The sequence below is a fragment of the Physeter macrocephalus genome, chromosome 6, assembly GCF_002837175.3.
Source record: "Physeter macrocephalus isolate SW-GA chromosome 6, ASM283717v5, whole genome shotgun sequence".
NCBI classification, from domain to species: domain Eukaryota; kingdom Metazoa; phylum Chordata; class Mammalia; order Artiodactyla; family Physeteridae; genus Physeter; species Physeter macrocephalus.
In genome coordinates, this window is record NC_041219.1 from 54373577 (window position 1) to 54384044 (window position 10468).

At 47.2% G+C, this 10468-nt stretch overlaps 1 protein-coding gene across 44 annotated transcripts in view; it reads right to left on the reverse strand.

Moving 5' to 3' along the window:
* Positions 1 to 10468, reverse strand: part of ERC1 (ELKS/RAB6-interacting/CAST family member 1) — a 573654-nt gene that overhangs the window by 224052 nt on the left and 339134 nt on the right. For all 44 annotated transcript variants that reach the window (XR_008617636.1, XR_008617631.1, XR_008617632.1 and 41 more), the window contains one exon: positions 6484 to 6628. Coding sequence is in view for 22 of the 44 variants with exons in the window: in XM_055085407.1 (XP_054941382.1) it covers positions 6484 to 6628 (145 nt within the window). In the remaining 22 variants the exon portion in view is untranslated. The remainder of the gene's footprint in view (positions 1 to 6483; positions 6629 to 10468) is intronic.

Consider the following 10468-nt stretch of genomic DNA (forward strand, 5'->3'; position numbering starts at 1 on the left):
ACCGTGGTGATCCTTTCACAATATACACACATATCACGTCATTATGCTGCACACCTAAAACTAATATAATGCTGTATGTCAATTACACCTCAATTTAAAAAGAGAGGTTTATGGGGCTTCCCTGGTGGCGCAGTGGTTGCGCGTCCGCCTGCTGATGCGGGGGAACCGGGTTCGCGCCCCGGTCTGGGAGGATCCCACGTGCCGCGGAGCGGCTGGGCCCGTGAGCCGTGGCCGCTGAGCCTGCGCGTCCGGAGCCTGTGCTCCGTGACGGGAGAGGCCGCGGCAGAGGGAGGCCCGCGTACCACAAAAAAAAAAAAAAAAAAAAAGTAGTAAAAAGAGAGATTTTTATATATGGATTCTCTGTGTGTGGGGGGGCATGGATGACGGGAAACACGCAGGGCTCTTGTCTTGCACGGTCACAACGAGCTGGAATTAAAAGCGGCGGCCTCTCTGGACAAAGCACGTGGCCCCCAGTTCATCATGGTCTCTCCTCTTGTCTTACATGCGTCCCTCCCCTCTTGAGTTATGGCATCTGCCTGGCCCACACAGCCCTCGGGCTCGGGGCTATAAGGCATCTGAATAGTACTCTGTAGGTTGTGACGTGCTGTGCATTAGTTGATGGGGCTATTACTGCTCCAGATGATACACTTAGTTTATCAACAGAGGTGGAGCTGGAGCTGCGGTCTGGAGCTGGAGCAACAGTTACCGGTGGGGATTCCTGCATTTGAAGAGGACACTGTGGCTCAGAGTACATAAGCAACCACTCGTAGGACAGCCAGTGAACAGTGCCGCTGCTTCTTTCCTTCTCCCTCTCGCATTTCGGCTTCTGCCCAAAGGAGGACGAATGTGTGAATGAAGAAAAGCAAAGAATGGCTTTGCTAATGTAAGGAAAAAAGCCAATTCCATGGCTAGGAAATTCCAAACTACAAAGATGAGTCTTGAAGTGAAGATGAAAGCAGAGATTAAGCTGAGGAAGTAGAAGGCAATTCCAGAGGTGAGGGCAGTGAACGGAAAATGCTTTGCATCCAGTTCCTTTCAAATAAATCTGGATACCGTCGGCAGGAAACATGTAGCTGATCCTAATGTTTGCCGTGGTTTAGAGGAAGAAGTATGTATACTGAATACTTAATATGTAAGAATCTAGAACTGAAGGGAGATAGGGTAATTAAAACGAGATGAGCACGTTTATCTGACCAAGTCATTACGGGCTGTTGAATCATGAAATAAGGATTGAACTGTAATCATCTACTCTGTCAACTTCTGGATATCGGATATTCTAACCAGCAGAAGGTTTTCACTCTCTATGATCACCACGTACCAGTCACCTTCAGGGGATAACGTCACACAGATGGCTGAGAGGCTGGCTCGTGGACACGGCAAGTACAGGACAGAGCAGGCAGGCCAGCACGACACACGGGGAAGGGGTCCTCCGGCAGCGCCAGACGCCCGCGTGTCCTCTGAGAGATGCCTGCTGCGTCCCAGCACCTGGCGCCGCGGGTGCGTGCTGGGTGGATGCGCGGACGCTGGCCTCATCACCAAGAAGGAAGGCGCCTGGTGAGGCGGCCAGACGCCTCTGGCTCTGCCCCCCACGAGCAGCCTCTGCAGCACTCCCCCTACCTCAACGCTTGCTGTTTATTTTTTCTTTTGTTCACTGACAACTCAGGAGCTCTCTGTAGCTTTACCCTATTGCTGTTCTCTTTTCACAGAATGTAAAATCGTTTTGTTGTTCTCTCTCCAATGTTAGATGTCACTTTTAAACTAGTTTTAATACTATGATGAACGGGTTTTCCCAGCTGTTCCAGAACTGGTGGCCCAGGCCCAATGCCCTGGACAAAGGAGAGCTCAACAGGTCACGTTCTAGAGAGCCCACAAAGGGGGTGGGGGGGCAGAAAAGGCACCACCGCCCACCAGGCCAGCCCCTCACAGCACATGCCTTTCCTGGGTTGAGACTGGTGTGCGGTGACGCCAAGTCTGGCAGGAGGAGTCTTGACGTCACGGGGAGCAGACAGTCAGGCACAAGGGGCCTGTGCTCAGCGAGAGAGGCTCGAAGAGAATTCAGCCCTAAATCCTAGAGTCTTCAATCTTGAAGACGGGGTGTGAGTAGAAGAAAAGGAAACAGGCTTCTCCTTCCTTTGTTTGGTACCTGCTCAGTCGTCGGACTTGTTGGTTTGCCTGTGCTCATCTGAGGAGGAGAAAGGACACCTACAGACAGAGGGCAGGATGGACAGAGGAGCACGTGGCAGCCGACACGCTCTCGCTCTGCAGCCCAGCAAGGAGCAGCCAGGTCTGCGTCTTCTGGGCGCTGCTCACCCCTCGGGGGTCAACGCTGGCCAGAGAAGCAGCATCAGAGGGCTGCCACGGCATCAGAGGACCCCAACGCCAAAGGAAGAGGGAGAAAGGCATGAAGAGGCCAGAACCTGTCCCCTCCTGCTGCAGGCCCCTCTTGGGGGTGGAGGCAGGCGAGAGAAGATGAAGCGAGTTCTGCTCTGATGCCTCATCTGCCTTCTGAGGTCAGAGAGTAAAGTGGTCCTTTCTAGAGCTGAACATACACATGGATTCACACAGCACGCACTCCTCGACGTCTGAGCAGCGTCTCACCTCAGGGGGACACCACTGTTTGCCTGCTCACTCACTTCTCGTAGCAGCCAGCCTTCCAGCCCCCTGCGCTGGTCCCCCCACGTTGCAGGTGGCTGGTGCACGTGGTCGACAGGACAGGGGGAAGTGATGGTGGGCCCCTTCCAAGACAGGTTATAAGGACATCGTGGCTTCCATCTTGGCTGCTCCCTTCCCCTCCCCTGGATCATGTGCTTAGGGGAAGCCAGCCCCATGTCCTAAGGAACCCCACGGAGAAGCCTAAAAGGTGCAGAGCCCCAGGCCATGTGAGTGACCCTGGAAGTGAGCCCTGTAGCCCCAGCCAAGCGTCGGGTAACTGCAGGCCTGGCCAAGAGCCTGACTGCAAACTCATGGGGACCCTGAGTGAGAACGGTCAGCTTGGGCTGGTGTCCTGGGCCTGCTCAGTGGCTGTCAGAACCCTTAGTTCTACCTGATGAAGCAACGAGTCCGGGGAGAAGCATCATGCAGGCACCCCGTGTGTCACGGGCAGCTCCCTGGGCGAGTTCTGCTCTGATGCCTCATCTGCCTTCTGAGGTCAGAGAGTAAAGTGGTCCTTTCTAGAGCTGAACATACACATGGATTCACACAGCACGCACTCCTCGACGTCTGAGCAGCGTCTCACCTCAGGGGGACACCACTGTTTGCCTGCTCACTCACTTCTCGTAGCAGCCAGCCTTCCAGCCCCCTGCGCTGGTCCCCCCACGTTGCAGGTGGCTGGTGCACGTGGTCGACAGGACAGGGGGAAGTGATGGTGGGCCCCTTCCAAGACAGGTTATAAGGACATCGTGGCTTCCATCTTGGCTGCTCCCTTCCCCTCCCCTGGATCATGTGCTTAGGGGAAGCCAGCCCCATGTCCTAAGGAACCCCACGGAGAAGCCTAAAAGGTGCAGAGCCCCAGGCCATGTGAGTGACCCTGGAAGTGAGCCCTGTAGCCCCAGCCAAGCGTCGGGTAACTGCAGGCCTGGCCAAGAGCCTGACTGCAAACTCATGGGGACCCTGAGTGAGAACGGTCAGCTTGGGCTGGTGTCCTGGGCCTGCTCAGTGGCTGTCAGAACCCTTAGTTCTACCTGATGAAGCAACGAGTCCGGGGAGAAGCATCATGCAGGCACCCCGTGTGTCACAAGCATCATGCAGGCACCCCGTGTGTCACGGGCAGCTCCCTGGAGACTAACCAACTGGCAACCGGAGAGCGGGCAGAACTTAGTAGAAGACAATTACTGAAAGCAAGATTCACTTAATTCAGATATTTTTTCATATTGGACCTATTGAAAATACTTGGGGCAACGGTCAAGTCCCCGCTTTTCCATTAAGAACTTAGGGATTAGGGAAATTAAGCGGTCTTGTGAGGCTAAAGAAGTAAAATACACAAAACACAACAGAAAACTAAGGAAGTCTGTGAAAATGCTTGTCTGAAGAGGACAGGATCCCCTGCTGCCGCCAGGACCACCCGGGGGTCACGCAAGGAAGGAGGGCGGGGACCGCTGGGAAAAGACTGCAGGGCCAGAAGGGCGCTATTTGGTCCGGGACAGTGACACAGAAGACCAGAGACCCTGTGAGCAGGCTCGGCCAGGTGAGCAGGTGACAGCACGTCTGTCTGACAATCAGCTCACTTCCCCAGGGACAGACACGTTTCCGTAGAACATGCACCAGGAGACCTCAGCTCACGACGCAGCTCTGCACGGACACACCACTCGTCTCACGATCTCGGTCCTCTCTGAAGACACTGACTGATCCTCACTAACTGCTCCCTAATGGAACAGGAGAAGCATCCACTTCCTAGCTGGGAGAATGAAGCACAGACCCAGGGCAGCCCACCCGAGTTTTCTGCACCCACTACACAAGCACAGACGCATCGTTTATGACCCCTCCAGCCTCCTCAGTCAGCTGAGCTAGCCTTAGCCACTCATAACGGAAACTGATAATTTGTTCAGAAAATATGAAAGAAGGGCCAATTAGAATTAGTTACAGCTCTTAAAATGAGACAGATTGAGCAATGTGAGCCAGGGTGACAAACTGCTGATAAATTTTTTTGCTCAGTTTTCTTCTGTAATATGAAAGAAGTCTATCTCTCTCTCTTTTTTTTTTTTTTTTTGGTCAAGCTAGGTGACCTGAAAATGTTTATGTGGCAGAATTCCCACAAATGATGGATAAAGTGGTTGAACTTGCAATAAAGGGAGGCCCCCAGAGCACCTTTGTTTTGCTTTCCCTTGTGTCACCGGCACCCAGGAGAGGGTGAAAGTTCACAGTGAATTCCATCTCTTAAAGGGACGAACTTCTAGGGGTAGCAGAGCTTAAGTGGGTAACAGTTTTCTTTCACTTGCAGATGAGCACTGGGCTGTTTTTGCTGCTCATCTACCTCTCTTGCCGTGGGAGCATCTTCCGGTGTTTTCTCAGCAAAGTCAGCCACATAAATAAAGTCTATTTATAAGCAGTTTTATTAGTCTTTAAAATAGAGAAAATATCTTTATTGTGTAAATAGTGATTCTTGTTTATTTGAACATTAAATATGATGCTAGAACTTCCCTGGTGGCGCAGTGGTTAAGAATCCGCCTGCCAGTGCAGGGGGACGTGGGTTCCATCCCTGGTCCGGGAGGATCCCACATGCCGTGGAGCAACTAAGTTCGTGCGTCACAACTATGGACCCCTCACACCTAGAGCTGGTGCTCCGCAACAAGAGAAGCCACTGCACCGCAACGAAGAGTAGCCCCCGCTCGCCGCAACTAGAGAGAGCCCGCTCCCGGGAACGAAGACCCAACACAGCCAAAAATAAATAAATGAAAAATGATGCTATCGATTAATGACTGATCCTCTAAAGTCGAAAAACAGAAATTCCTTCACTTGAAAACTCTTTCCTACTCTGATTACTTCAGGTAGAAGGGCAAATGTGGGCAGCCCAAATGTACAGAAAAGTGGCGGAGGATGCAGGGGATGACCCAGAAGGCAGGAGGTGGACACTCATGTAGAACAGGAATGGCAGGAACAGCATTAAAGATGAAGAGGGCTCAGACTTTGAAATTCAGCTTTCTCCTTACCTTCAAAGGGGAAGAAGATTTGCCCCAGTTTTAAAATTGTGGTAAAGTATACACAACATAAAATTTACCATTTTAACCATTTTTAAGTGTGCAGTTCTGTCCATTAAGTATATTTACATTGTTGTGCAACCATCATCAATGAGGAAATTTCTAGCTTTTATTTTCACAGATGAAAGGCCTCATGTAAGTATTAAGCATTAAATTTGGGGAAGGTTTTGGGTGGAAAAGAAAAGGGCAAAACTTTGCTCTTACCATCAGAGTTTACCCAGCCTTGAATAACAGGAAATCACTTAAATGAAAATATCCTTAGTGCCTTCTGTAGCGGGAATCTGACTGGACGTAAGGGATAAGACTTTTCACCCGCTGGTGGTATGTGCACACCACCACCAGCTCCACACCACTGCTGCCTGCCCTTACATGCGGCCTCTGCCCCTGGAGGCACCACTGAGGACCCCAACAGCCCTTGCAGATAACCCACAGCACTTGCCAAGGACCACGCAGTTGTCAGTGCTGTGACAACCCCTGTGGCCTGACCCCGAGAGACATGCAAAAAAACCCCCCAAAAACCTTTTTCATTTCAAATGGGCAGAATTTCACTAATTTCATCCAGCCATTGCAAAAGTTAAAAAAGTTCTCCTAAGACGTGTGACACCTTCTAAACCAGTCCTCTTACCAAGAATGCTCTGCGCTTCCTAGACAAAGCAGAGATTTGAAGGCTGAAGTCTCTGCTGGTGAAGATCAATTAGATAAAGATCAGACATCTGGCCCGAGATGGGAGACCTGAGTGCATGAGCTGGCACAGATGCGGGCAGCCTACCCCCAGCCCCACCAGTCATACCTGCTGCTTGAGCTGCTGCACGAGCCGGTCCTTCTCCCGCTTCAGGGCAGCCACTTCTTCCTGGGTCTTTTTCTTCGAGGATGAAAGCTCCAAAAGAGCTATATTGGCATCTTTCTCACTGATGGCGGCCAGAAGGGCTTCCTGCCTGCAAAAGAAAGAAAACACCCAGATTTCCATCTAGTCCTCACAGCAATCCTCAAGTTACTATTACCATTCCCCCCATTTTACGGGGGATGAAACTAAGGCTTAGAGGGTGTATATGCAGCTGCCCAAGTCCACACCTGAAGCAAATGGTCCGGGCAGGAATCCCATTCAGGGCTTCTTGACTCTAAATGTCTTTATCAGGTCGTTATACTGACATCTTAATGAAGAGTTCCTAGATCTAGTTGTAGTTAAACTTGGAAAGTAAACGAAGTTAATGACTTTTTTTTTTAAGTAAGAATTATCCTGTCATCTATACATTTTACCCATTTGACTCAATCTTTTGATAAGTATCCTGCGGTTTCCAGGCAAACGAGGCACCACTAAAACTGAAAACATTTTTATGTACAGAATGTATAACAAACTGTAAACATTAGTAAATAGGGTTCAGGAAATCAGCCAGCTGTCCCCGGGGCACTCTGAACACCTATGAATCTTTTCATCTCATCGATGCAAATACGTTTCCAGTCAAGGCTTTACTTGGCAATGGTCTGCACATTTTGAAACAACAATTTAAACTTCACTGATTCCTTGTGGTTTACCTAACAACTATCTTTGGGTTCATATCCAGAAGGAAAAGCAGGTGGGATTTTAGAGGAGGGGCACTGAACTGAGAAATTTACAAAATAATCAGAATGAAGTTGGTGAACAATTAGTCTCATAGTCTAAATGCATTCCTCTATAGCTCATCTTTTATGTAATAAGTCATCTGGAAGAAGACAGATTTGATTTACAGGAACTGTAAAAGTGGCCTGAGCTTTTGACCTGAGGAAATGCTGGATCTGAGAATGCACTGCCCAAGTTTAACCTTTTGCTTCTGTCTCTTGTTAAGATAATCACGCTTCAACAGCAGTCATATGGAAGAGTTTTAGTTTAGCCACAAACTGGAAGACTACCTTTTGCACATTCTGACAAGGATATTCCATACTCAGAAGGGTAGGTCTGGGGAACTCTGAACAAGCAGTGCTAACAAATGGAAGGTGTAGATCGGTTTACAGCATGGAAATGAAGATGTGTTTAACTAGTCTTTGCTGTTGGAAGGGAAGAGTCATTGACCTCAGTATAACTTTCCACTGTCCTCACTCTACATGAGTCTAGGAAATGGCAGATGGCTTATCCCATGAAGTCAACACCAAAGGGATAACGACAGTCTAAATATATCCACTGACCACTTGAAAAAAATATGTTAAGTGGTGAAATGAGCTTAAAGGTGAAGGAGTTCAAGATGGTCTCACTCTGCGGTTTCCTGTTAATTGCTGTCATCTGTTCCCTTTTGGGAAGCCCAGAGACTGACAAGCTGGAACGAGAAATGTGCCTTCTCAATAAGGGGGCTGCATTTCTGTGCATCAATAGTCAGAAGGGCACATTTAGCAGCAGGCAAATTAACAGAAGACGAATGAAAGATAAATTACTCTGTCCAGTTAGACCAAGTCATGAGAACTTCTGCCGAATGCAAGATAAAAGGCGATAGGATCTGAGTTCCATTCTGTACTTAAGGAAAGAAGCATCATAATATGAAATGGTAAAAATTATCCTATACTGTTGAAACATCTTGACTGAATTCCAAATTCTTTTATAAATGATATACTTGGCCAGCTAGTGTGGTACAGTTAATCTCTGGGGTAAAATGTCACATTCCCCAAATGCAATATGATATAACAGGTGCCAATTCATATTCTAAATTTTAAAATAAAGGATGTGGCACTGGAGTCTGAGCCATTGGAATGGTGCCTTTTTTAATAAGATATATATTTTGAAGTCTTTTTTTCTTTTTCTATACGATTCAAATAGAAATTTTATTATGTCATTGATGCTATTTACTTTTTATTGAGCACTGATAATATACTATGAACTGCACAGAATCAAATTTTCTCTCCCATACCCAAGGCTCTCACCTTCTAAAAATTCCGTAGCAGATTAACATACCACTGTCCTTTCCATTTTAAAACTATACTCTTGATATTGACTTCTACATGTGTATGTGCCTATAAAGGGCAATTCACAGTCAAGAGAATGAAATGTTTTGATTACATATTGCACATATGATCATGTAAACGCTGGGTAATGTTAGTATCTTTTGTGGGTTTATTAGCTTTCAGGTTTTTCTCTTGTTTTTGGAAGGGGACAGAGATTGTACTGTTTTGCCTATAATTTTGGTAAATTTGAAACGGACACCACGGGAAGAACAACTTCCTGAAAACAACTTGGAGGACAGGAACAAAAATAAAGCTAATAAATAGTAACAGCCATCTAATTTTCTGGGAATAAGAAAAACTCTTGTTCCCTCAATACATGTGATAGTGTGATAGTAAGGACCATATTTGTAGTTGAGCTTATGTGGTTAAGTTTTACAAAGAACATTCAAGCGTCGAAACTAAAAAATTTTAAGGATACCCTGCTTTTCAGAGGGAATGGAATTTAGAGTGAAAAAAAGCAAACAGCAAAAAGGATTTTATTTTAGTAGCCACCAATTCTTAATATAACTGCTTCTTTGAAAAAAAGGTATTTTCTGGTAACAAAGTAGTGTTCATTCATTGGTGAAAAACGGGAAGATACAGAAAACGGTGAAGAAGGAAATGAAAATACCTGCAATCATTCCTTTCTAATCAATTACTTGAGAGCTGAAAGTCAGCTCTTCTAACACTAATATGGCTATTTCAAAGAAAATGAACCTTGCTGGGGATTCATAATCAACTTCCAAAGCTTTACTAATCCAAGGCTCTCCACAGAAAAGGAACACTTGCTGGTGGAACACTTCCTGACTTCATTTCCCATGAGCCCATAGGGAGTAACTCAAGCACATGAAACACAAAAGGGAACATACATAGGCCACAAGCCCAGACAAAAGAAGAACTAAAACGCTCTTCCTGCCAAATCACTCTCCTTGTTCTGTTAGTGGCTTTTACTCAGTTGAAAATAAAAAAAATTGAAAATGTGGACACAGAACCTTTCAAAGTGATTAGTAATTCCCTACTGCATGACTAACAGGCCCCCTGACTTGCATAATGAGTAGGTAGTAACAGAAATCCAACTTTAAGTCATTAGTCTAGTCACGCCATCCCTGGTGCTGTAAACTACCAGAACAGTTGAACCTGCCCTTTGACCTGCAAATTCTAATAGAATCAAGATGTCTCTAAAAGTTCTGCTGTGGCATTTGAGCTTCAAGAAATGGTAAGACCACCTTCTCTGTCCCCCTCCCCCTTCCAGCAAATTTCAGAAACAAGAGGCAAATACCTAAGGCAAGTGGAGCTCAAAATCCTGCTGGTAATTCCTGAATCCTTAAGGACAACACACGAGCCCTCTCTTACTAGTAAACGACGGTGGTTAGCAATTTAAGAGTAAGTCCTAGGTAAGTGTGGGTTTAACAGAAATGCAAGACAGAAAAGGAGTATGAATGAAGGGATATTACAAGTTTATTTTTCCCTCTTCCTCCAACTGGGTATTCCAAACGGAATGATTAAATAATCGTGTTTCATAAGTTTCATAATCCAGAAAACATGAGGAAAGAGAGCAGATGAAAGCAACAGTGAGATCAGTAGCTTTGGACGTATTACTGTCAAAGACATGTGGGCACAGTTTACTCCAATTTTAAGATGAATCTGGGGCTTCCCTGGTGGCGCAGTGGTTGAGAGTCCACCTGCCGATGCAGGGGACATGGGTTCGTGCCCCGGTCTGGGAGGATCCCGCATGCCGCGGAGCGGCTGGGCCCGTGAGCCGTGGCCGCTGAGCCTTCGCGTCCGGAGCCTGTGCGCCGCAACGGGAGAGGCCACAACAGTGAGAGGTC